This window comes from Anopheles gambiae, chromosome 2 (genome assembly GCF_943734735.2).
Source record: "Anopheles gambiae chromosome 2, idAnoGambNW_F1_1, whole genome shotgun sequence".
In the NCBI taxonomy this organism is placed as follows: Eukaryota; Metazoa; Arthropoda; class Insecta; order Diptera; family Culicidae; genus Anopheles; species Anopheles gambiae.
In genome coordinates this window covers 29,843,106-29,870,875 of record NC_064601.1, presented here as the reverse complement: position 1 = coordinate 29,870,875, position 27,770 = coordinate 29,843,106, and the positions used below count along the sequence as shown (strand labels likewise).

The following is a 27,770-nucleotide window of genomic DNA, read 5'->3' as shown; positions in this document are numbered from 1 at the left end:
CGTAACAGGAGACCATTCAAATCAGGAGGTAGCTCTATCGATCCACACTCTCACCACTAGTGTGAGAGGATCTATAGCTTACTCTCTCTCTTACTAGGCGCTTATCATACGAGAGGAAAGATGACGAAGAGAGTGAGTATCCTTTCTCTCACTCCCTCCACTGTCTGTGAGGGATGCTGCGACCAATCGAAACGCTACTAGCGCGGACCAAAATACCAGGCATCGTAACAGGAGATCATTCAAATCAGGAGGTAGCTCTATCGATCCACACTCTCACCACTTGTGTGAGAGGATCTATAGCTTACTCTCTCTCTCTCTTACTAGGCGCTTATCACATGCTCTTATCATACGAGAGGAAAGATGACGAAGAGAGTGAGTATCCTTTCTCTCACTCCCGCCACTGTCTTTGAGGGATGCTGCGACCAATCGAAACGCTACTAGCGCGGACCAAAATACCAGGCATCGTAACAGGAGACCATTCAAATCAGGAGGTAGCTCTATCGATCCACACTCTCACCACTAGTGTGAGAGGATCTATAGCTTACTCTCTCTCTCTCTCTCTCTCTCTCTCTCTCTCTCTTACTAGGCGCTTATCACATGCTCTTATCATACGAGAGGAAAGATGACGAAGAGAGTGAGTATCCTTTCTCTCACTCCCGCCACTGTCTTTGAGGGATGCTGCGACCAATCGAAACGCTACTAGCGCGGACCAAAATACCAGGCATCGTAACAGGAGACCATTCAAATCAGGAGGTAGCTCTATCGATCCACACTCTCACCACTAGTGTGAGAGGATCTATAGCTTACTCTCTCTCTCTCTCTCTCTCTCTCTCTCTCTCTCTCTCTTACTAGTCGCTTATCACATGCTCTTATCATACTAGAGGAAAGATGACGAAGAGAGTGAGTATCCTTTCTCTCACTCTCGCCACTGTCTTTGAGGGATGCTGCGACCAATCGAAACGCTACTAGCGCGGACCAAAATACCAGGCATCGTAACAGGAGACCATTCAAATCAGGAGGTAGCTCTATCGATCCACACTCTCACCACTAGTGTGAGAGGATCTATAGCTTACTCTCTCTCTCTCTCTCTCTCTCTCTCTCTCTCTCTCTTACTAGGCGCTTATCACATGCTCTTATCATACTAGAGGAAAGATGACGAAGAGAGTGAGTATCCTTTCTCTCACTCTCGCCACTGTCTTTGAGGGATGCTGCGACCAATCGAAACGCTACTAGCGCGGACCAAAATACCAGGCATCGTAACAGGAGATCATTCAAATCAGGAGGTAGCTCTATCGATCCACACTCTCACCACTTGTGTGAGAGGATCTATAGCTTACTCTCTCTCTCTCTTACTAGGCGCTTATCACATGCTCTTATCATACGAGAGGAAAGATGACGAAGAGAGTGAGTATCCTTTCTCTCACTCCCGCCACTGTCTTTGAGGGATGCTGCGACCAATCGAAACGCTACTAGCGCGGACCAAAATACCAGGCATCGTAACAGGAGACCATTCAAATCAGGAGGTAGCTCTATCGATCCACACTCTCACCACTAGTGTGAGAGGATCTATAGCTTACTCTCTCTCTCTCTCTCTCTCTCTCTCTCTCTCTCTCTTACTAGGCGCTTATCACATGCTCTTATCATACTAGAGGAAAGATGACGAAGAGAGTGAGTATCCTTTCTCTCACTCTCGCCACTGTCTTTGAGGGATGCTGCGACCAATCGAAACGCTACTAGCGCGGACCAAAATACCAGGCATCGTAACAGGAGATCATTCAAATCAGGAGGTAGCTCTATCGATCCACACTCTCACCACTTGTGTGAGAGGATCTATAGCTTACTCTCTCTCTCTCTCTTACTTGGCGCTTATCACATGCTCTTATCATACGAGAGGAAAGATGACGAAGAGAGTGAGTATCCTTTCTCTCACTCCCGCCACTGTCTTTGAGGGATGCTGCGACCAATCGAAACGCTACTAGCGCGGACCAAAATACCAGGCATCGTAACAGGAGACCATTCAAATCAGGAGGTAGCTCTATCGATCCACACTCTCACCACTAGTGTGAGAGGATCTATAGCTTACTCTCTCTCTCTCTCTCTCTCTCTCTCTCTCTCTCTCTCTCTCTCTTACTAGGCGCTTATCACATGCTCTTATCATACTAGAGGAAAGATGACGAAGAGAGTGAGTATCCTTTTTCTCACTCCCTCCACTGTCTTTGAGGGATGCTGTGACCAATCGAAACGCTACTAGCGCGGACCAAAATACCAGGCATCGTAACAGGAGACCATTCAAATCAGGAGGTAGCTCTATCGATCCACACTCTCACCACTAGTGTGAGAGGATCTATAGCTTACTCTCTCTCTTACTAGGCGCTTATCATACGAGAGGAAAGATGACGAAGAGAGTGAGTATCCTTTCTCTCACTCCCGCCACTGTCTTTGAGGGATGCTGCGACCAATCGAAACGCTACTAGCGCGGACCAAAATACCAGGCATCGTAACAGGAGATCATTCAAATCAGGAGGTAGCTCTATCGATCCACACTCTCACACTAGTGGTGAGAGGATCTATAGCTTACTCTCTCTCTTACTAGGCGCTTATCATACGAGAGGAAAGATGACGAAGAGAGTGAGTATCCTTTCTCTCACTCCCTCCACTGTCTGTGAGGGATGCTGCGACCAATCGAAACGCTACTAGCGCGGACCAAAATACCAGGCATCGTAACAGGAGATCATTCAAATCAGGAGGTAGCTCTATCGATCCACACTCTCACCACTAGTGTGAGAGGATCTATAGCTTACTCTCTCTCTTACTAGGCGCTTATCATACGAGAGGAAAGATGACGAAGAGAGTGAGTATCCTTTCTCTCACTCCCTCCACTGTCTGTGAGGGATGCTGCGACCAATCGAAACGCTACTAGCGCGGACCAAAATACCAGGCATCGTAACAGGAGATCATTCAAATCAGGAGGTAGCTCTATCGATCCACACTCTCACCACTTGTGTGAGAGGATCTATAGCTTACTCTCTCTCTCTCTTACTAGGCGCTTATCACATGCTCTTATCATACGAGAGGAAAGATGACGAAGAGAGTGAGTATCCTTTCTCTCACTCCCGCCACTGTCTTTGAGGGATGCTGCGACCAATCGAAACGCTACTAGCGCGGACCAAAATACCAGGCATCGTAACAGGAGACCATTCAAATCAGGAGGTAGCTCTATCGATCCACACTCTCACCACTAGTGTGAGAGGATCTATAGCTTACTCTCTCTCTCTCTCTCTCTCTCTCTCTCTCTCTCTCTCTCTTACTAGGCGCTTATCACATGCTCTTATCATACTAGAGGAAAGATGACGAAGAGAGTGAGTATCCTTTCTCTCACTCTCGCCACTGTCTTTGAGGGATGCTGCGACCAATCGAAACGCTACTAGCGCGGACCAAAATACCAGGCATCGTAACAGGAGATCATTCAAATCAGGAGGTAGCTCTATCGATCCACACTCTCACCACTTGTGTGAGAGGATCTATAGCTTACTCTCTCTCTCTCTCTTACTAGGCGCTTATCACATGCTCTTATCATACGAGAGGAAAGATGACGAAGAGAGTGAGTATCCTTTCTCTCACTCCCGCCACTGTCTTTGAGGGATGCTGCGACCAATCGAAACGCTACTAGCGCGGACCAAAATACCAGGCATCGTAACAGGAGACCATTCAAATCAGGAGGTAGCTCTATCGATCCACACTCTCACCACTAGTGTGAGAGGATCTATAGCTTACTCTCTCTCTCTCTCTCTCTCTCTCTCTCTCTCTCTCTTACTAGGCGCTTATCACATGCTCTTATCATACTAGAGGAAAGATGACGAAGAGAGTGAGTATCCTTTCTCTCACTCTCGCCACTGTCTTTGAGGGATGCTGCGACCAATCGAAACGCTACTAGCGCGGACCAAAATACCAGGCATCGTAACAGGAGATCATTCAAATCAGGAGGTAGCTCTATCGATCCACACTCTCACCACTTGTGTGAGAGGATCTATAGCTTACTCTCTCTCTCTCTCTTACTTGGCGCTTATCACATGCTCTTATCATACGAGAGGAAAGATGACGAAGAGAGTGAGTATCCTTTCTCTCACTCCCGCCACTGTCTTTGAGGGATGCTGCGACCAATCGAAACGCTACTAGCGCGGACCAAAATACCAGGCATCGTAACAGGAGACCATTCAAATCAGGAGGTAGCTCTATCGATCCACACTCTCACCACTAGTGTGAGAGTATCTATAGCTTACTCTCTCTCTCTCTCTCTCTCTCTCTCTCTCTCTCTCTCTCTCTTACTAGGCGCTTATCACATGCTCTTATCATACTAGAGGAAAGATGACGAAGAGAGTGAGTATCCTTTTTCTCACTCCCTCCACTGTCTTTGAGGGATGCTGTGACCAATCGAAACGCTACTAGCGCGGACCAAAATACCAGGCATCGTAACAGGAGACCATTCAAATCAGGAGGTAGCTCTATCGATCCACACTCTCACCACTAGTGTGAGAGGATCTATAGCTTACTCTCTCTCTTACTAGGCGCTTATCATACGAGAGGAAAGATGACGAAGAGAGTGAGTATCCTTTCTCTCACTCCCGCCACTGTCTTTGAGGGATGCTGCGACCAATCGAAACGCTACTAGCGCGGACCAAAATACCAGGCATCGTAACAGGAGATCATTCAAATCAGGAGGTAGCTCTATCGATCCACACTCTCACCACTAGTGTGAGAGGATCTATAGCTTACTCTCTCTCTTACTAGGCGCTTATCATACGAGAGGAAAGATGACGAAGAGAGTGAGTATCCTTTCTCTCACTCCCTCCACTGTCTGTGAGGGATGCTGCGACCAATCGAAACGCTACTAGCGCGGACCAAAATACCAGGCATCGTAACAGGAGATCATTCAAATCAGGAGGTAGCTCTATCGATCCACACTCTCACCACTTGTGTGAGAGGATCTATAGCTTACTCTCTCTCTCTCTTACTAGGCGCTTATCACATGCTCTTATCATACGAGAGGAAAGATGACGAAGAGAGTGAGTATCCTTTCTCTCACTCCCGCCACTGTCTTTGAGGGATGCTGCGACCAATCGAAACGCTACTAGCGCGGACCAAAATACCAGGCATCGTAACAGGAGACCATTCAAATCAGGAGGTAGCTCTATCGATCCACACTCTCACCACTAGTGTGAGAGGATCTATAGCTTACTCTCTCTCTCTCTCTCTCTCTCTCTCTCTCTCTCTCTCTCTTACTAGGCGCTTATCACATGCTCTTATCATACGAGAGGAAAGATGACGAAGAGAGTGAGTATCCTTTCTCTCACTCCCGCCACTGTCTTTGAGGGATGCTGCGACCAATCGAAACGCTACTAGCGCGGACCAAAATACCAGGCATCGTAACAGGAGACCATTCAAATCAGGAGGTAGCTCTATCGATCCACACTCTCACCACTAGTGTGAGAGGATCTATAGCTTACTCTCTCTCTCTCTCTCTCTCTCTCTCTCTCTCTCTTACTAGGCGCTTATCACATGCTCTTATCATACTAGAGGAAAGATGACGAAGAGAGTGAGTATCCTTTCTCTCACTCTCGCCACTGTCTTTGAGGGATGCTGCGACCAATCGAAACGCTACTAGCGCGGACCAAAATACCAGGCATCGTAACAGGAGATCATTCAAATCAGGAGGTAGCTCTATCGATCCACACTCTCACCACTTGTGTGAGAGGATCTATAGCTTACTCTCTCTCTCTCTTACTAGGCGCTTATCACATGCTCTTATCATACGAGAGGAAAGATGACGAAGAGAGTGAGTATCCTTTCTCTCACTCCCGCCACTGTCTTTGAGGGATGCTGCGACCAATCGAAACGCTACTAGCGCGGACCAAAATACCAGGCATCGTAACAGGAGATCATTCAAATCAGGAGGTAGCTCTATCGATCCACACTCTCACCACTTGTGTGAGAGGATCTATAGCTTACTCTCTCTCTTACTAGGCGCTTATCACATGCTCTTATCATACGAGAGGAAAGATGACGAAGAGAGTGAGTATCCTTTCTCTCACTCCCGCCACTGTCTTTGAGGGATGCTGCGACCAATCGAAACGCTACTAGCGCGGACCAAAATACCAGGCATCGTAACAGGAGACCATTCAAATCAGGAGGTAGCTCTATCGATCCACACTCTCACCACTAGTGTGAGAGGATCTATAGCTTACTCTCTCTCTCTCTCTCTCTCTCTCTCTCTCTCTCTCTCTCTCTCTCTCTCTCTCTCTCTCTCTCTCTCTCTCTTACTAGTCGCTTATCACATGCTCTTATCATACTAGAGGAAAGATGACGAAGAGAGTGAGTATCCTTTCTCTCACTCTCGCCACTGTCTTTGAGGGATGCTGCGACCAATCGAAACGCTACTAGCGCGGACCAAAATACCAGGCATCGTAACAGGAGATCATTCAAATCAGGAGGTAGCTCTATCGATCCACACTCTCACCACTTGTGTGAGAGGATCTATAGCTTACTCTCTCTCTCTCTTACTAGGCGCTTATCACATGCTCTTATCATACGAGAGGAAAGATGACGAAGAGAGTGAGTATCCTTTCTCTCACTCCCGCCACTGTCTTTGAGGGATGCTGCGACCAATCGAAACGCTACTAGCGCGGACCAAAATACCAGGCATCGTAACAGGAGATCATTCAAATCAGGAGGTGCCTCTATCGATCCACACTCTCACCACTTGTGTGAGAGGATCTATAGCTTACTCTCTCTCTTACTAGGCGCTTATCACATGCTCTTATCATACGAGAGGAAAGATGACGAAGAGAGTGAGTATCCTTTTTCTCACTCCCTCCACTGTCTTTGAGGGATGCTGTGACCAATCGAAACGCTACTAGCGCGGACCAAAATACCAGGCATCGTAACAGGAGATCATTCAAATCAGGAGGTAGCTCTATCGATCCACACTCTCACCACTTGTGTGAGAGGATCTATAGCTTACTCTCTCTCTCTCTTACTAGGCGCTTATCACATGCTCTTATCATACGAGAGGAAAGATGACGAAGAGAGTGAGTATCCTTTCTCTCACTCCCGCCACTGTCTTTGAGGGATGCTGCGACCAATCGAAACGCTACTAGCGCGGACCAAAATACCAGGCATCGTAACAGGAGACCATTCAAATCAGGAGGTAGCTCTATCGATCCACACTCTCACCACTAGTGTGAGAGGATCTATAGCTTACTCTCTCTCTCTCTCTCTCTCTCTCTCTCTCTCTCTCTCTCTCTTACTAGGCGCTTATCACATGCTCTTATCATACTAGAGGAAAGATGACGAAGAGAGTGAGTATCCTTTTTCTCACTCCCTCCACTGTCTTTGAGGGATGCTGTGACCAATCGAAACGCTACTAGCGCGGACCAAAATACCAGGCATCGTAACAGGAGACCATTCAAATCAGGAGGTAGCTCTATCGATCCACACTCTCACCACTAGTGTGAGAGGATCTATAGCTTACTCTCTCTCTTACTAGGCGCTTATCATACGAGAGGAAAGATGACGAAGAGAGTGAGTATCCTTTCTCTCACTCCCGCCACTGTCTTTGAGGGATGCTGCGACCAATCGAAACGCTACTAGCGCGGACCAAAATACCAGGCATCGTAACAGGAGATCATTCAAATCAGGAGGTAGCTCTATCGATCCACACTCTCACCACTAGTGTGAGAGGATCTATAGCTTACTCTCTCTCTTACTAGGCGCTTATCATACGAGAGGAAAGATGACGAAGAGAGTGAGTATCCTTTCTCTCACTCCCTCCACTGTCTGTGAGGGATGCTGCGACCAATCGAAACGCTACTAGCGCGGACCAAAATACCAGGCATCGTAACAGGAGATCATTCAAATCAGGAGGTAGCTCTATCGATCCACACTCTCACCACTTGTGTGAGAGGATCTATAGCTTACTCTCTCTCTCTCTTACTAGGCGCTTATCACATGCTCTTATCATACGAGAGGAAAGATGACGAAGAGAGTGAGTATCCTTTCTCTCACTCCCGCCACTGTCTTTGAGGGATGCTGCGACCAATCGAAACGCTACTAGCGCGGACCAAAATACCAGGCATCGTAACAGGAGACCATTCAAATCAGGAGGTAGCTCTATCGATCCACACTCTCACCACTAGTGTGAGAGGATCTATAGCTTACTCTCTCTCTCTCTCTCTCTCTCTCTCTCTCTCTTACTAGGCGCTTATCATACGAGAGGAAAGATGACGAAGAGAGTGAGTATCCTTTCTCTCACTCCCGCCACTGTCTTTGAGGGATGCTGCGACCAATCGAAACGCTACTAGCGCGGACCAAAATACCAGGCATCGTAACAGGAGACCATTCAAATCAGGAGGTAGCTCTATCGATCCACACTCTCACCACTAGTGTGAGAGGATCTATAGCTTACTCTCTCTCTTACTAGGCGCTTATCATACGAGAGGAAAGATGACGAAGAGAGTGAGTATCCTTTCTCTCACTCCCTCCACTGTCTGTGAGGGATGCTGCGACCAATCGAAACGCTACTAGCGCGGACCAAAATACCAGGCATCGTAACAGGAGACCATTCAAATCAGGAGGTAGCTCTATCGATCCACACTCTCACCACTAGTGTGAGAGGATCTATAGCTTACTCTCTCTCTTACTAGGCGCTTATCATACGAGAGGAAAGATGACGAAGAGAGTGAGTATCCTTTCTCTCACTCCCTCCACTGTCTGTGAGGGATGCTGCGACCAATCGAAACGCTACTAGCGCGGACCAAAATACCAGGCATCGTAACAGGAGATCATTCAAATCAGGAGGTAGCTCTATCGATCCACACTCTCACCACTTGTGTGAGAGGATCTATAGCTTACTCTCTCTCTCTCTTACTAGGCGCTTATCACATGCTCTTATCATACGAGAGGAAAGATGACGAAGAGAGTGAGTATCCTTTCTCTCACTCCCGCCACTGTCTTTGAGGGATGCTGCGACCAATCGAAACGCTACTAGCGCGGACCAAAATACCAGGCATCGTAACAGGAGACCATTCAAATCAGGAGGTAGCTCTATCGATCCACACTCTCACCACTAGTGTGAGAGGATCTATAGCTTACTCTCTCTCTCTCTCTCTCTCTCTCTCTCTCTTACTAGGCGCTTATCACATGCTCTTATCATACGAGAGGAAAGATGACGAAGAGAGTGAGTATCCTTTCTCTCACTCCCGCCACTGTCTTTGAGGGATGCTGCGACCAATCGAAACGCTACTAGCGCGGACCAAAATACCAGGCATCGTAACAGGAGACCATTCAAATCAGGAGGTAGCTCTATCGATCCACACTCTCACCACTAGTGTGAGAGGATCTATAGCTTACTCTCTCTCTCTCTCTCTCTCTCTCTCTCTCTCTCTCTCTCTTACTAGGCGCTTATCACATGCTCTTATCATACTAGAGGAAAGATGACGAAGAGAGTGAGTATCCTTTCTCTCACTCTCGCCACTGTCTTTGAGGGATGCTGCGACCAATCGAAACGCTACTAGCGCGGACCAAAATACCAGGCATCGTAACAGGAGATCATTCAAATCAGGAGGTAGCTCTATCGATCCACACTCTCACCACTTGTGTGAGAGGATCTATAGCTTACTCTCTCTCTCTCTCTTACTAGGCGCTTATCACATGCTCTTATCATACGAGAGGAAAGATGACGAAGAGAGTGAGTATCCTTTCTCTCACTCCCGCCACTGTCTTTGAGGGATGCTGCGACCAATCGAAACGCTACTAGCGCGGACCAAAATACCAGGCATCGTAACAGGAGATCATTCAAATCAGGAGGTGCCTCTATCGATCCACACTCTCACCACTTGTGTGAGAGGATCTATAGCTTACTCTCTCTCTTACTAGGCGCTTATCACATGCTCTTATCATACGAGAGGAAAGATGACGAAGAGAGTGAGTATCCTTTCTCTCACTCCCGCCACTGTCTTTGAGGGATGCTGCGACCAATCGAAACGCTACTAGCGCGGACCAAAATACCAGGCATCGTAACAGGAGACCATTCAAATCAGGAGGTAGCTCTATCGATCCACACTCTCACCACTAGTGTGAGAGGATCTATAGCTTACTCTCTCTCTCTCTCTCTCTCTCTCTCTCTCTCTCTCTCTCTCTCTCTCTCTTACTAGTCGCTTATCACATGCTCTTATCATACTAGAGGAAAGATGACGAAGAGAGTGAGTATCCTTTCTCTCACTCTCGCCACTGTCTTTGAGGGATGCTGCGACCAATCGAAACGCTACTAGCGCGGACCAAAATACCAGGCATCGTAACAGGAGATCATTCAAATCAGGAGGTAGCTCTATCGATCCACACTCTCACCACTTGTGTGAGAGGATCTATAGCTTACTCTCTCTCTCTCTTACTAGGCGCTTATCACATGCTCTTATCATACGAGAGGAAAGATGACGAAGAGAGTGAGTATCCTTTCTCTCACTCCCGCCACTGTCTTTGAGGGATGCTGCGACCAATCGAAACGCTACTAGCGCGGACCAAAATACCAGGCATCGTAACAGAAGATCATTCAAATCAGGAGGTGCCTCTATCGATCCACACTCTCACCACTTGTGTGAGAGGATCTATAGCTTACTCTCTCTCTTACTAGGCGCTTATCACATGCTCTTATCATACGAGAGGAAAGATGACGAAGAGAGTGAGTATCCTTTTTCTCACTCCCTCCACTGTCTTTGAGGGATGCTGTGACCAATCGAAACGCTACTAGCGCGGACCAAAATACCAGGCATCGTAACAGGAGACCATTCAAATCAGGAGGTAGCTCTATCGATCCACACTCTCACCACTAGTGTGAGAGGATCTATAGCTTACTCTCTCTCTCTCTCTCTCTCTCTCTCTCTCTCTCTCTTACTAGGCGCTTATCACATGCTCTTATCATACTAGAGGAAAGATGACGAAGAGAGTGAGTATCCTTTCTCTCACTCCCTCCACTGTCTTTGAGGGATGCTGCGACCAATCGAAACGCTACTAGCGCGGACCAAAATACCAGGCATCGTAACAGGAGATCATTCAAATCAGGAGGTGCCTCTATCGATCCACACTCTCACCACTTGTGTGAGAGGATCTATAGCTTACTCTCTCTCTTACTAGGCGCTTATCACATGCTCTTATCATACGAGAGGAAAGATGACGAAGAGAGTGAGTATCCTTTTTCTCACTCCCTCCACTGTCTTTGAGGGATGCTGTGACCAATCGAAACGCTACTAGCGCGGACCAAAATACCAGGCATCGTAACAGGAGATCATTCAAATCAGGAGGTAGCTCTATCGATCCACACTCTCACCACTTGTATGAGAGGATCTATAGCTTACTCTCTCTCTCTCTCTCTTACTAGGCGCTTATCACATGCTCTTATCATACGAGAGGAAAGATGACGAAGAGAGTGAGTATCCTTTCTCTCACTTCCTCCCCTGTCTTTGAGGGATGCTGCGACCAATCGAAACGCTACTAGCGCGGACCAAAATACCAGGCATCGTAACAGGAGATCATCCAAATCAGGAGGTAGCTCTATCGATCCACACTCTCACCACTAGTGTGAGAGGATCTATAGCTTACTCTCTCTCTTACTAGGCGCTTATCATACGAGAGGAAAGATGACGAAGAGAGTGAGTATCCTTTCTCTCACTCCCGCCACTGTCTTTGAGGGATGCTGCGACCAATCGAAACGCTACTAGCGCGGACCAAAATACCAGGCATCGTAACAGGAGATCATTCAAATCAGGAGGTGCCTCTATCGATCCACACTCTCACCACTTGTGTGAGAGGATCTATAGCTTACTCTCTCTCTTACTAGGCGCTTATCACATGCTCTTATCATACGAGAGGAAAGATGACGAAGAGAGTGAGTATCCTTTTTCTCACTCCCTCCACTGTCTTTGAGGGATGCTGTGACCAATCGAAACGCTACTAGCGCGGACCAAAATACCAGGCATCGTAACAGGAGATCATTCAAATCAGGAGGTGCCTCTATCGATCCACACTCTCACCACTTGTGTGAGAGGATCTATAGCTTACTCTCTCTCTTACTAGGCGCTTATCACATGCTCTTATCATACGAGAGGAAAGATGACGAAGAGAGTGAGTATCCTTTCTCTCACTCCCGCCACTGTCTTTGAGGGATGCTGCGACCAATCGAAACGCTACTAGCGCGGACCAAAATACCAGGCATCGTAACAGGAGATCATTCAAATCAGGAGGTGCCTCTATCGATCCACACTCTCACCACTTGTGTGAGAGGATCTATAGCTTACTCTCTCTCTTACTAGGCGCTTATCACATGCTCTTATCATACGAGAGGAAAGATGACGAAGAGAGTGAGTATCCTTTTTCTCACTCCCTCCACTGTCTTTGAGGGATGCTGTGACCAATCGAAACGCTACTAGCGCGGACCAAAATACCAGGCATCGTAACAGGAGACCATTCAAATCAGGAGGTAGCTCTATCGATCCACACTCTCACCACTAGTGTGAGAGGATCTATAGCTTACTCTCTCTCTCTCTCTCTCTCTCTCTCTCTCTCTCTCTCTCTTACTAGGCGCTTATCACATGCTCTTATCATACTAGAGGAAAGATGACGAAGAGAGTGAGTATCCTTTCTCTCACTCTCGCCACTGTCTTTGAGGGATGCTGTGACCAATCGAAACGCTACTAGCGCGGACCAAAATACCAGGCATCGTAACAGGAGATCATTCAAATCAGGAGGTAGCTCTATCGATCCACACTCTCACCACTAGTGTGAGAGGATCTATAGCTTACTCTCTCTCTTACTAGGCGCTTATCACATGCTCTTATCATACGAGAGGAAAGATGACGAAGAGAGTGAGTATCCTTTTTCTCAGTCCCGCCACTGTCTGTGAGGGATGCTTGCGACCAATCGAAACGCTATCAGCTACCGCTTTCTCCGCTCTAATAACAACACAATATAGCATCAGCGAGAAAGAGATCAGAGATATGGATCAGCTGATACGAGCTTGCTCCTGCGTAGGATGGTCTCCAGTAACCAAACATGGCAAATCGGTGTCCGATTTGAAATCGCTGCGGGCAGGGTTCTTGGATTTTGTGATGATCGCAAGTGATCATTCAAATTACAGGAATCAAAACAGGAATTAGTATACCATAATAAACACCGTGTATTAGAGAAAGAATGTCGTCGTCTGCTAGAGTAGCTCCGCGTTCGCGTTCGTCATCATGTAATGCGGCAAAATCAACAACTCAGTGCACAGTAAAGTTCTGTCGTAGAATTCGTATTAGCCCCAGGTTTATTACAAATAGTTGCGTCGTAAATTGGACTGCTTGTTTGCTGCATAAAGAAATAATAATATACCGCTATGTTTTCTTTCATCTATTTAAATATTTATATCCATTTCGTCCGATCACGTGTTTGCTTGTCCGTGTGTGTGTTTGTTTCAGTGTAATTGATGTCTCGCATTTTTACCATCACGTCCACGTGCCTACCCTCTCCGTTGAGTTTTGTTGTTCACCGCAACCCAAAAGCTTAAAGGCGCACGCGTTCTAGCAGAAGTTATGTAAATTTTGAATTATCGTTACATCCGTGTAAAAACTATCCATCGCTTCCCATCGGATCAGCCCTGTTTTTTGCTATAATCCGACTATAAACCGACTCTCTCCCAACCTCTACCCTATTATTTCCATCATAAAGAGTGTTTTCATTCTTTACGCAAGAAATTGGAAAAATATATTGCCCTTTCATCATCATAATCCAATTCCGTACTTATCGTCGATTGAGTTGATTTTTAAAATGTCACAAGAACTGTCGGATGGATAATGCGAAGGACAAGCTTGCTGATCGTTGTTGCGGCGTCTTCCGTTCAGACAGCAAGGGAGGGAGGGAGGGCTAGGATTGTATGACCAGTGGTAGCGGAACTTGGGGCAAGTGTGCCACCTTAAGCATTTCAAGTTATAACTCACTAAAACGTGTTTTTCAAAAGCCGATTTAAATCTCATAACCATTTTACATATATTTCCTCACTTATAAATGAGTTTCGCTTGAAAAAAGTGCAAACAAAACAGTTTTTGAAGCGTTTTAAAAAAGGTCCAAAAAGACGTTCTTTTTTGGGCTATGGGGCAAGAGTGCCACTCGTATGGGGCAAGACGGCCACCTGGTTAAAATAACCGTATTTCTTAGATAATTGGAAATTATTACGTTTGTACCACTAGTGCATGTATTCCTACATGTATTTAGTCACCAATGAACCCTTTTTGACCACCAATTGTACCACAATAAGGTTTGTTACTGTTCTGTTTTTCTGGCGTGGAATCCGATCACAATAGCGCACCATTCCGCAGCACGCTACAACAATGTTTACATTTTTAACAGCTCGCGCCTATGAAAGATGGAGGCACACTTGCCCCAAACAGAGATGGCACACTTGCCCCAAAAGTTGTAACTTTTTTGAAATTGAATTTTTCAGTGACAAAAAAAAGTTTTTTTCAACTAACCCCACAAAAAATTTCACGTTTTCTCAGCTATACGGTGGTGTAAATATTTTCTCGGTTGATTGTTCGCATGATTTTTGAGAGCTTATTTGGTTGCATTAAAAAATTATAATATTCTGCTCAATTTTGAAACTCAATGTAAACTTAAACTGTTTAAAAGTTGGTCATCGGTTCAGTTTGGTACAGTCGTCGAGCTGTACGTACGCGACTCTGCAGCAAGCCCGCCATGGGATCAAATCTAGAAAGGGGACCAAGCCGCCCCCTCATACGCAGGGCTGTGGAAAGGTGGTGGCCCGCAAAAATCCTGTTTTTTTTTTTTTTAATAGAACGATCGCTACCAATGCAAGGCAATTTGAACTGTTCAGTTCACCCATACATTACGACGGCGTTGTAATGCAAAAAAAAAAAACATATTTTAGAACCGAAATAGAAACGAATTGGAGTGCGTTTGTAAAAATATAACCTTTTCGGTAAGCTCCCCAAGTATGGAGAGACACACGAAAAACGCTTAATCTTTGCTAAAGCATCCTTAAATATATCTCTCTCTCTCTCTCTCTCTCTCTCTCTCTCTCTCTCTCTATTTTTCTCTCTTATCCCGTTTGACTCCCCTAATTCTTTGATTTAATCCTATGTATATTCATTTCAATCGCGATCGTGTTTTAGGGACAGTTGTCGTCGGTTTGTTGTTTTGTTTTTCTTGTTTTTGTGTGTATGTGTGTCTTAATCTATAATTTCGGCTTTTGTTAAAAACTGAAATTAGCATGTGGTATGTGGTGCTGTTCTTTAAAAAGGGTGCAAAATTTCTAGTGTTTGTAGCCAAGGGCCAAACGTGTTGGGGAGGACTTGACTTCTCGAAAGCGTATCGCGGAAAAATGGAATAAAGTTGTAAGAAGGGATTGATGTTTACTTATCTGTTTTCTGCTCCGACGCGTGTTTCGTTTTGTGGTAAATTGTGGAAGCGTTTTTCTCTTCGCATCTCAGCATTTCTTTGTTAAGGTGTGGGTGTGGGGGTGTGTTTGTGTATCGTGCATGCAGCTGTTGCAGCGACTGACCCCTCTTCTTACCCCGTTGGAGTAGCTTTTGGAGTTAAGTTTTATCTTCCATCGTCGTCGTCTTCGGGTGCTGCTCGACCACCACCTCCTCATCGTCATGATGCTCCTCCATCTTTTCGTGCTGCTGCTGCTGCTGCTCGGGATGATGCTGATGATGGGCATGATGATGGTGCAGCTGTGCATGATGATGATGATGGCTATTCGGTTCCGTAGTATGATGATGATGATGATGATGAGGATGGTTGGGATGATGAGGCTCTAGCACGGTTGGTTCATCATGGTCGTGGTGCGGATCGGTGGCCATTGCTTGGACGCTTCCCTCGCTGTCATCAACACCGGCGCCGGCACACACCACCACACCACCGCCCTGCCCTGAAAGACCATCGGCAACATCGTTAAAGTGTTCGTCCTCCGGCAGCAAACATTCCGCATCGTCCACCAGACAGTGATCGTCGGTATGGTGAATGTCTGTGGTCGGTTCCATATCAACGACCGTGCCGTCCGGCACTGCTATTGCGTTCGTGGCAATTGGTCGAATCGGTTTTATCTTTGCGTGCTCCGTTTCGACCAACTTTCGCAACTCATCCTGGGTAAACAAGGGAGCAAAGAATGTTAGGACAAGGCGTTACGCGGCGGTCACCGACGGTTGGCCTACTTACACCCCATCCGAGCTGGTCGGCTAAGAAGAAGCACCCATCGTCACAGTTACCCGTCCAGGCGACGTCACGCCGATTGCCGGGCAGATCGAAGCACAGCCCCTCGCCGAACACCATCGAGCGGAGGAAGCCGAAACTGTTGCACCCGACCTTATCCCGGTTGATCAGCAACCGGACACAATCGTCGTTGACGTACTCGACCAGGGAGGCGAACGGTTGCACCGTTAGCGACGTGCCCATGATGATCAGCAGATCGCACTCGGCAAAGTCCTGGTGGGGCAGCATGTGAAACCGCTCCGGCAGACCCTCGCCAAAGAACACGATGTCCGGTTTGATCACGCCACCGCACGGGCAGGTCGGTACTTCGTCGGCGAAAATTTTCTCTTTATACAGTGAGGGAGCAAAGAAACGATGCGATGAGATGAAAAAAAAAGTTCGCAGTATGATTATGTATTATTAGCTGGCGGTCCTTACCTTTTACAAACTCCAAGCTGTACGCGATCTTGCACTCCAGACAGTGGTTGGTGTAGAATGTGCCGTGCGCCTCCACTATCTTATCCTCCGGAATGCCAGCGATACGTTCCAGCGTGTCAATGTTCTGCGTGTAGTGGCGCACCAGCAAACCCTTCTGCTCGAGCAGCCGCACGAAGTAGTGCGACGGTGTCGGTTTGAACGTGCCCGGGTAGAGCTCCTTGGCGAGCGTGAAGAACGGTTTCGGGTTCTGGTGCAGATACTCCAGCTCAAAGATGGCCTGCGGGTACGGCAGGTTGTACTTCATCAAATTGTTGTACAGTCCCGTGTTGGGCGAGCGAAAGTCTGGAATGCCAGCGGCTGTAAAACGAAGCAGAGAAAACACAGTCAAATGGGATTGCTTATTGCGGCGATGTTTGGAAGCTACAGGACGGACTCACAGGTTGATATACCGGCACCGACCATGGTGACGATCTTCTTGAAGCCTCCACTCTTCCAGTGCTTTAGCACACCGTCAATGTCGACCGTTTCCAGCACCCGCCGTCGGGCAGCGCCACCCGAACCGTTCTCATTCTCGAACCCGTCCCCCGTATGGAAACCGAGCTTGTCGGACAGATACTGCCGTATTCGCTCGATGCTGATCGACTCTGAATGGTACGGATCCTCCGCATCGTCCTCGCTTTCGTCGTAGTGCTGGAAGTCTGGCAACGCGCCGACGGCGGCAGCGGCGGCTACTTCGGGCCCCACGGCACCGTTCACGATCGAGGCTGGCGGCGATGGACCGAGCGGCGTGATGGTGGGATCCGACGCAGGCTCCGTCAGCGCAACGGATACACCTGCGATAGCGGACGCGGTCGATGCGGCCGCTGCTGCCGCGGCCAGTGTTGCCGTTGGATCGCCATCCGACTCACCGCCCCCCGCGCCAATGCACTGCAGCATCGGTGCAAGGTGCGGAAGGGATGGAGCCGCAGCGATTGCTGGGTGCTCCTCCTGGGACATACCAACTGTGCGTCGTCGGCCCCCGACAGCGAATCGGCGCACACCCTCGGAGAGCGTTCGGACGGTGGTATGCAACTGCTCGAACGCGGACACGGCGGCGGGGAGCTTCCCGGTGGCGAATGCCAATGCACCTAGCACTGTTTTCGCAGCCAGCGACAAAGAAAGTGTACGACGGAGGGAATGCAAACACTTTTTCGATGGGCACCAGGCAAGCGAACCCAAACGCAAACGTCAACCAACCACAAGCGAATATTTTCGTCTTTCTTCGTCGTTCTTTTCTGTGGTGACAGGTTGCGGCAGTGTTGCCATCGGCGTAGCGTGGCGCTTATTGCGCGATAAGCGCGCTTCGAATGGTATCGTGGATGACAAACTGAATATGATGCGACACAATTTCCAGACTTTTCAGATGAAGGACTTTTGTGTGGTTTCTTAGAAATTGGCTAGAACATATTTTTTTAAAGAGTTTTATCGCTTTCGACGGAAATATTTAAGACATAGGGAAATTATAAAAAACCCGCTTTTGTTTACATTTCCAGTCGGCATCGCTTGTCGCTGCTGGCTGTCAAAGGAGCTTGATTCTCGTAAAAACATGTACACTTTCGATTTGAGCAGCTTGGCTGGTGTTTGATAATGTTTCCATATTACTCAGCGCAGTACGAATAAAGCGTAATTTATCGCAAGATTTCTAAGAAGTGTTTCAATTTTGGAAGATTCGTGTGCCTGTGGACTGTGTGCCTGTTCGCACAAGATTAGCAAGTGTCAAAGCGCCGACGTAATAAAGTGCGCCAAATCACTAGAACATTGTTGTTGCGGGACCAAAACAAAAGTGCTGAACATCATTTAAAAAGTATCCACAACATCACAGCACAGCGCGTTGGAATACTTAACTAAAAGCATGGCTCAGATGGAAAAGTCCCTACAGTCGGCTTCGACGGTGGAGGAGGAGGAAGACTATGGTCCACTGCTGATCGGAAAGCTGGAGGTATGTGTAAACGAGCGGCCCCCTATGGATCGCGGTCCCGTGCGTATATATGAACCATATTTTTCTTCCTCCGTAGGGCAATGGCATCACAAACGGGGACATTAAAAAGCTTGCCGAAGCCGGCTTTCACACGGTCGAAGCGGTAGCGTATGCGCCCAAAAAGCAGCTGCTCGCAATCAAAGGCATCTCGGAGGCGAAGGCGGATAAAATTCTCCAGGAAGCGACGAAACACGTCCCGATGGGCTTTACAACGGCCACCGAGTATCACCAGAAGCGGTCGGAAATCATTCAGCTCACTACCGGGTCGAAAGAGCTGGACAAACTGCTCGGCGGTGGTATCGAAACTGGCAGCATTACGGAAATATTCGGCGAGTTTCGTACCGGCAAGACGCAGCTGTGCCACACGCTCGCCGTAACCTGCCAGCTGCCGGTCAGTCAGAACGGTGGCGAGGGCAAATGTTTGTACATCGATACGGAGGGCACGTTTCGACCGGAGCGGCTGCTTGCTACGGCCGAGCGCTACAAGCTGGTCGGCGCGGACGTGCTGGACAATGTGGCGTACGCGAGAGCGTACAACACCGACCACCAGATGCATCTGCTGATGGTAGCGTCGGCTATGATGGCGGAATCGCGCTACGCGCTCATTATAGTGGACAGTGCGACCAGTCTGTACCGGACCGATTACAGTGGGCGGGGCGAGCTGGCGGCTCGGCAAACGCATTTGGCCAAGTTTCTGCGCATGCTGCTGCGGCTGGCGGACGAGTTCGGGGTGGCGGTGCTGATCACGAACCAGGTCGTGGCGCAGGTGGACGGTGCGGCCATGTTCAATCCGGATCCGAAGAAACCGATCGGTGGAAACATCATAGCGCACGCGTCTACCACCCGCCTGTACATGCGGAAGGGTCGGGGCGAATCGAGAATCTGTAAAATCTACGACTCACCGTGTCTGGCGGAGGGCGAAGCCACGTTCGCGATCAATCCGGACGGAATAGGGGATGTGAAGGAGTGAGCGGCCGTACTGATCGTCTTTGCCGGTGTGGAGCAAAGGGGCGATTCGGGGGAGCGCAGCAAAAGGAGTGGGATATTTTTAGATAGGAAAGCACATCCAATTACTTGTTACACTTCGATAAATGTAATACATAACGACACATTTTTTTTACCAATGGCTCTTGTTTTCATATTCGATTCGATTAGCTAGTAGGAAAGAAACTCCCTATTGTGATATCTTGTCTTGGTTCTTGATGAAGAAAAATACCCATTTTTAACCTGTTCATCTTTATTCCTAAATAGTAATGTTTACACATAGAAGGGCTACCAAAAAATAGTTTCATTTAAACGCGGTCGTTGCAGTGTGAAGAGGTAATTTCAATCGTTCTTTAATTCGCCACAAAGCGGCTTGGGTAAAGAAATATTTCATCAAATCAAACATTTCGTGCAGAAATCGCCGCGTAGAAATTAGAAGAAGGGAAAACATACAACGTGAAACATCTATAAACTGAAAAATATAATTTTCTACCACCATCTTATGAATCTACATACACATCTACACATAATTAGCTTAACCACACGAGCTGCAGCTTGCAGTGGTGTGTGTAGTGCATAATAATTGTTACATACAGTTTTGTGCATAAAATATTAGTGGAAAGTCGAAACGTAAGTATACCAAACCCAAAAAAAGACAAAAACGGTGCCAAATTACTGTCTGGAAAATAGTTAAATTGGTAAAATTTTGAATTCCCCTTTTTTGGGGTTAAATTTGATACTGTATTGGATTGATTGGAGACTTATGCTCTTTACTTCGGAACACTACACACACACACACGCTACATACACACACACACATGTGGTGCTGATTAGTTACTGATTACTACACCGATATAAAGTTGTACTCTTTGTTCACTGTCCTTTTTTCCACATTTCTGTTTTCGCTACGCTAACAGTGTGTCGGTCTGTCGGCTGAAAGTTTTAACTGCATGTCATTTGTCATTTGCCATTGTTTGTTTTGTCGATTAGTTTAGACGATATTATAAAACTGCACAGTTTATCTGTTACGTAGTCTTCTTACTTGCTAGTTGTGGCTTTGTTTCAAGTTTACAAGTGCTCGATTTGTATTGTACTGTTTCTGGTATTTACTTGTTCGTGTGTGTGTTTAAAGACGTGCAAAGTTGCATGATAATCGGAAAGGGAACGAAATGTTGATATAAAATATGTGAAAGTGTCTTTAAGTGAACTAATTTGTTCAATGTAACACTTTTACGTACAAACAAAAAAAAGACACACACACAAAATTGTTATAGTTTTTGTTGAAGAATATCTAACCGATCTGTTAGCAGTTGTTGCACCTTGTATTGGTATCTATTTTTTCTCATTTCATTTGATAAGCTTTTTTCTTAACTTTGTTTTTTTTTCTTCTTCTTCTATGAAACCTTGCTAAACTTGATTAAGTTTGCTATTTTTTTACCTTTTTTTTTTGAAGGTAGATTTGTTTCGTTTTCCAGTTTGTTTGTTTTTATCTGTTTTTTTCTCTTTTGTTTTCAAGAGTTTTTCAACACATTCCATGCTAAAAGATTACTATATTACTGAAAATTGTGCAAACTTTTTAATTTCTGAAACCTACGATCGCCACATGTCTCTGTGGAGAAAGAATGCATTTTCGAGATTGTAACACTCTCTTGCACTGACCTGCTCTGCTCGGTGCTTTTTCTCTACGACTACCGGTTATATGGAAATAATAGTAAAAAAAAGAAAAAAAAAAATACCCGTTCGAAAAGATTGAAATGGCTTATCAGGCTAATGGTAATCGGAATAAAAACTCAGAATGCAAAACAAGAAACCCCACGAAAGAAATGCCAAAGTGTGAAGAGTGAACAACGAAATACGTAAAACAAGGGGGCTTAAAGTGACTCCATCAATCAAATCAGCATGCCCTGCTGCAGCAACGATCCCTCCTCCTCGGTGGCAGCAATCGTGCGAAAGGCTGCGTTGCGACCGTTGTTCGATCCCGCGCCGACATCTGACAAACCTCCAGCAGCGCCACCGCCTACTAGCTCGTTTTCCAGTTCGGCGAGCAGATTAGCGCCGGCACAATCGCCCCCGAGCAGGTCGGCGGCCGACAGCAGCTGTGCGGTCGGAGTGCTGGACAGAGACTTCGGGATGAGACCTGCTGCCCCGACGGCCGTACCACTCCCGTACCCGGAGGGAATCTTCTTCGGATCGAGCTGACCCTGCTGGATGGCGCGCCATATCTCCAGATCGGTCGGTGTCAGTAGGCTGGGCGAAACGAGCATCGAAAATTGGCTGTTGCGGGCTGTTGCTGAAGCGCCACTACCACCGAACAGCTTTCCGGGTGTACCACCGATCGGTCCTTGGGCCGGGGTACAGCCACGCTCAGCACCGGAAGCCGTGCCGTGCTGCTGCTCCGTCTGAATTGTGAGTGGACGTGCGAGTGCATCGTTCAGTGGTGCTTGTCCACCGATCAGTGGGTTGGTCGAGCTGAACAGCACGCCATTATCGTCCTCATCGCCAACTGGAGGGGAAAGAAGGGAGTGGTTGTAGTGTGAGTAACTGCGATTTACGCATTATGCTTTTTTTTAAATGAAGATACTTACGATTGAACAGCATGTCAGGACGGGTGGTGTTGCCATCGGACGAAAGCTCTACCATGCCCGTGTTCTCGATCAGTATTTCCGGTGGTGTCAGTGGAATGGTTTTCTGGGAAATGAAAACAAACAAGCAAAAGGTAAGTTTGTGCAACAGGACGAGAACGCGTGAGTCAAGATGATCCAATTGTAGGGGGTTTCTTTCTACTTCCTTTTCGAATTTGAGCAATTTTTTTAAAAATCATTAAAGTAAGCAACACAGCACATCCAATGTTGGTCCTAGCAAGGGTAGTTCTGTTTATCGATTGTTAAGTTAAATATCTTCTGATTTTTATGAAATATTACATTCGAAACGTTTCTGTGAGTTTTTCCCATATTATTTTGCCTGAGCCATGGAGATTTGCTTTAAAAAATTTCAGCTAATGACAACTTTTAAATTATTGCATGATTATAGGCGACAATATAAGAAATTTTTGCTTGCGTGTTATTGAAACTGTGTGGAAACTATTCCGATCTGGGTCGAGCCCATGCGCCAACCGTATGGTAATACGCCATGCCGCAAAATAGTTTAAATTACTGGATTGGAACGGAGGTCTTCTGGTAATCCTATTATGTGAATAACGCTCAGTCACTCAGGCCCCAATCACCAGACGGCCAACCATATCTGTGGCTAAAGTAGGGCAGGACTACTACGGTAGTCACAGCAAATACGAAGAAGTTATTGGAACTAAGAAAATGTTCCATTTTGTTGGATTTGTAGCTTCCAAAACATATAAATGCAGCAGCTACAAATACAGGCGGTCCCCGAGATACACGGTACCTCTTATACGCGGATTCGGAGATACGCGGTTTTCAAAATTTGACAATTCTTTGAGCAAATTGTACTGATTTGACACATCAATTTTAAATTGCCAAATAATTTCCGTTTTGATCGAATGTTAAAAACTATTTCAAATGGTTTAAAACTGTTATATTCAGTAAGAATTATATCAACTAATTCATAAAGTAACTATAACCTCCCCCTACTTGCAAAATTACACGAACATTACTGATATTTTAGCTGGAAACCACGAGATTCGACTTACGCGGAAATTCGAGATACGCTGTATTTTGTGGCCGTTTTCGGTCCCCATTAACCGTGTATCTCGGGGACCGCCTGTACGAAATTATCCTTTTAGTTAATCATGTAAAGTTTACATTCATAATCAAAACAAAGAATGTTATCTTTCACTGCTCTGTAAAATTGTATGTATGTATGTTTATGAACTGATTTTTGAAGATGATCTTACATCTAATTCTTACCCCAGTATAGTATTGAAAAGGAAATAAAAGTCCAATAATAAGCAAGTTGAATTTTGTCTATTTCCAATGCAAAATCACAAAAAAACAGCAATGTTAAGTACAAAAAAATATGCAAAACATTCCGACCGTTCTCAACATTTTTAATCGGCTTCAACTCCCACCGTTTATGTCAGACGTCTGGTAAATGTAAATGAATTACAATCTTGTAAAAAACAAATTACAAGCGGTTCACGAGATACACTATAAATAGGAACCGGAAACGGTCGTAAAATATCGCGTCTGTCAAGTTTCTGCGTAAGTCGAAATTTATGATATCTAGCAAAAATATCACTTTTTTAAACTTTACGAATAATGTTGTCTAATGTGATATGTTTAGCCAATAAATTGATTATTTGATGTATAATTCTTACTGTAATTTACATTTTTTAACCTTCTTGAAAGAATTATAGAATTCGACCAGATCAAAATTTATTTCGCATTTGACAATGACAAGTGTCAAATCAGTACAATTTGCTCAAAAAACTGTCAAGTTTAGAAAACCGTGCATCTCCGAAACCGCGTATAAGAGGTACGGTGAATCTCGAGAACTACCTGTACGCACATACATCGATTTTATGATACTCTTTTTTAATAACAGTCGCCCACAATCGTTGCAATATTTTTCTCAACTAAAAGAAAAACTACTATCAAAAAGTATGAGGATTGCGCACAAAACTAGACGAGTTACGCCTCTCTGTCTATCTGAGCTTGATATGGATGTGTTTGCATCGTGCGTTAATCACTTCATTCCTACTGGTGTATCTCGTGAAAATGTTTCTCTGCTTGATGGAATGTCGGTAAACGGTTTGCCGCATTTATCTGGCATAAAAAATATACGCGGAAGTCAATTGGACCTTCTATTTGCCAATGCTGCCAATGCTATGCCTTCTTGGAGCGCTTCTCCCCCGTCATAGCTTCACCTGTTCCACTCGTCGCGCTAGACAATCATCATCCTGCTCATGAGACAAGTGTGCTCCTTACGCACTCTCGCCCTGCATCCTCTCAACGAATACCTACGGCTCGTATGTTCAATTTTAGGAAACTGGACTACCAAAAACTTCATCATATTTTAGCCGGTACCGATTGGTGCTTTACTGATGATGACATAAATCAAGCTGTAGCAGCGTTTACTAATGTAATCACTTCCGCCTTCCCTTCCTGCTGTCCTCTCCTATCCTGTCTACCGATCCCGTCTTCGCTGCTTTTCCGTACCATAAACTCCTTCCTACTCCTTCGTGAATAATTGTATACTATAGTCAGTAAGTACTATTGCTGTAACCCAACGTGGCCGAGCAATTAATAAAATAAAAATAAAATAAATAAATAAAATAAAATAAAACGTAAAAAAGGTATTCATGCTACACGAATCCTATCTATCTGAGTTTTTTTTTTCCCAAGGCTCCACATTGGCAGACAATAAAAAGCGGTTCACATCCGGAACCCATACCGCACACATTGCCCGCCCAACAGAGGGCACAACAAAGGTAAAAAGAGGCAGGCGCAATAAAGCAGCCTAACTGCCTGCACGTGGCAAAGTTCAACATCCTTTCAAGGTGGCATGAAACGGTAGGTTTTTTTTTACCCGACGGCCAAAGGAAGCATTACCGATAACATCGCCGTCGTATCTTACATAACGCATATGCACATAGGTCAGTGGAACAAAAAGAGAGCACGGACTGTGCTGACTTTCACTGTTCACGCTCAACTGTTTACACGTGTTCTTCGCTATGTGAAAGGGAAAAGGCGCCGAAGCGAGTGATGGAGTGAGATGGAAAATCGAACGTTCATTTTCTCTCGCAAATTTCGCTCCATTCCGCTGCAGCACTTCATGGCTTACTTTTGCCACTGTGTTTTTGTTTGTTGTTCCATCATACCGGAGAGGGACGAACAAAAAAAAAAAAGAAAGAAAAGGATGCACGATCCGTCAGCGTGACGTCAGCGTACGACGTCATCAGTTGCCTTTTCTTCATCCTTCTCGCATGCCCCGCTTGCCACTGGTAAATATTGATCACGAGGAAGAAAAAACAACCACAAAACATTGAAACGTCAACAGTTGAAACGCTCCATTGCGTATGTTTGCTTAGCTTAGAAATGGTGTAACACTGCAGGACACTTTGTCCTGCAGTGGCTGATGGTGATGATGGTGAGCACAAAGGCGTCACCAAATGGAGATGGATTAATGTGGTAGGCATGATGGATTGTGTTGCCGTTGACCCCATTCTCGTCGGAGGCTCGTTTTAGCGTGTCTGGTTACATGACCTACATTTTTCTCCACGCTTCCTCCCCCGTTCTCTCGTTCTCTTTCTTTCTCACTCAGTGAAATGTCTATCAAAGGAGGCATCGCTTTAGGGTCAACGATTTGCCTAATGCATCTCAATTGACGGATAAGGACACAGTATTAGTGGTTGTGTGCTGCTACTGCTGCTGCTGCTACAGGAGGTTGAAAAATTATAAAACAACAAAGTATTAAAAAAATATACAAAAAAAGCTCAAATTCATCGGAAGAGAAAGAACAACACCACATATTGGACACCATTTTGGATCACTTTGCGTCGGTTCGTTTATTTAACGGATTTTCTTTCATTCAGTCCCGTCGCTTCCACAGCCCCACAGAGCGCCGCCAGTACAGAGTTTAGTCCTACACACACTGTTTACATGTATCCTTTATGCTCGCTCTCTATCCCTAAACACCCCGTTCCCTGACTCCTCCCCTCCCTTCGTACTAACACATGCACATTTCAGCTGAGCTTATCTAGCGTTTTCTGTCCGGATTTTTTGTTTGTTCTCGCAAAACCTCTAACAGGATAAGTTCTCGATTGAGTAGCGTAAGTGGATTTATGTATTATGCTTCAAAATAGCGCATATTATTAATTCGTACGTTATACTACACTGCACTCACACCGAACCCCCGTTTCGTTTGTGATGAATCCCTCCTCTGTGGTAGTGGTTGGGTGGTGGTAGTGGTACCCTTTTTTTGTATGCTATTCGATTGCTTTTTTTGTGTCGGTTTTTCATTGTGTTGCTCTTGTGTTGCATTTTCTTCGTTTGTTTTCTGTCCACATTGTATTACTTTTTTTTTCCTTTCAGATTTTCTTAATGTTACATCCGTTTAGTGCATAGTTTATTTGTTGTTTTGTGTTTTTTTTTTATTCTCGTCGGTTGGTTGCTTACGTTTACATTGCCATGTTTTTAGTGTTCGTTTATTTTGTTTCTCTTCTCTGTTTTTTTGCTTCGTTCGCTTGGGGTAAAATTTTCACCAAATGCATTTTTTTTTATTTGCAAATTCTTACACGACTAATGTATGATTAGTTTTTTCTTCTCTTAAGTCTTTTGGGGGAGGGGAGAATAATTTGCATGAGCTGCTGCTCGATACGGGTGTGCCACATGTAGCCATGTATGTATATATTATATATTATCATTTCGCGCCAACCTGTTGACTTAGCTTTGCGAGTAAGAAAGTGGCTTACGTCGCTCAGTTCCGATCGATGATGAGTACGTGTGTGTGTGTGGATGTGAGTGCGTAGATGTGTGTATGATGTAAGTGAATGTGTTTACTTTTATTTTACTTCGTAAATGTAGTAACTTTTGTCATGCTACAACTCTTGTAATTTGATTTTAGCGTACCAATTGTGGTGACATTTAAATTGCTGATGGATCGATATCGCGCCCACAACACGTGGACCGTTGCAGGCTCTTACAAACAACTGTGTCCTCTACAATGCTAGAGTATTTTAGGTATCTTACACAACACTGGCATCAGAAAAGTTACATACCATATACATTCATGCTGGGAGTTACGTTCAATACGGGGTTAGGCTACGGTGAAGAATAAACTGTTCAACTATGTATTTTATAATACCTTAAAGAGTTACATACGATTGTTCGAACCTTTGCTGTATTGCTTTTTAGGCAAACAAATAAGTAACAAAAACCCAAAACTAATACCAAGAGAATAGTGGGACGTAAACAGCGTAGTATAAGAATCAGAACGAACATGAATGACCTACAAATGATGCACATTCTGTTCTGTTGTTGAATGTGCGAAGTAAAATCCTAACCAGAGGGACGGAAAGCTTGATTTATTCACGCCTAGCGAACCATTCGTTGCACCATTAATTGCA

The 27,770-nt window shown here is 45.7% G+C and overlaps 3 protein-coding genes across 4 annotated transcripts in view; 1 reads left to right on the top strand and 2 right to left on the bottom strand.

Annotated features, from left to right (window-relative positions):
- Positions 1–13,320: 13,320 nt before the first annotated feature.
- LOC1273019 (NAD-dependent protein deacetylase Sirt2) lies at positions 13,321–18,010 on the bottom strand. The gene is made up of 4 exons (XM_311957.6): positions 17,169–18,010; positions 16,732–17,088; positions 16,261–16,640; positions 13,321–16,187 (listed from the first exon to the last, which is right to left on the bottom strand). Exons 1-4 carry the CDS (start codon positions 17,725–17,727, stop codon positions 15,636–15,638), a joined length of 1,848 nt encoding a protein of 615 aa, XP_311957.5. The 5' UTR covers positions 17,728–18,010; the 3' UTR covers positions 13,321–15,635.
- A 243-nt stretch (positions 18,011–18,253) lies between these two features.
- LOC11175541 (DNA repair protein RAD51 homolog A) lies at positions 18,254–19,872 on the top strand. Its single transcript, XM_003436272.2, has 2 exons — positions 18,254–18,709; positions 18,786–19,872. The coding sequence occupies exons 1-2, from the start codon at positions 18,623–18,625 to the stop codon at positions 19,716–19,718; spliced, it is 1,020 nt and encodes a 339-aa protein (XP_003436320.1). The 5' UTR covers positions 18,254–18,622; the 3' UTR covers positions 19,719–19,872.
- Positions 19,873–19,967: 95 nt separating this feature from the next.
- The window catches only part of LOC1273021 (protein similar), a 117,079-nt gene continuing 109,276 nt past the window's right edge, over positions 19,968–27,770 (bottom strand). For both annotated transcript variants that reach the window (XM_061646158.1, XM_061646157.1), the window contains exons 11-12: positions 22,318–22,420; positions 19,968–22,235 (exon numbers count right to left, since the gene is read on the bottom strand). In XM_061646158.1, coding sequence (XP_061502142.1) covers positions 21,622–22,235; positions 22,318–22,420 — 717 coding nt within the window. In that variant the 3' untranslated portion in view covers positions 19,968–21,621. The remainder of the gene's footprint in view (positions 22,236–22,317; positions 22,421–27,770) is intronic.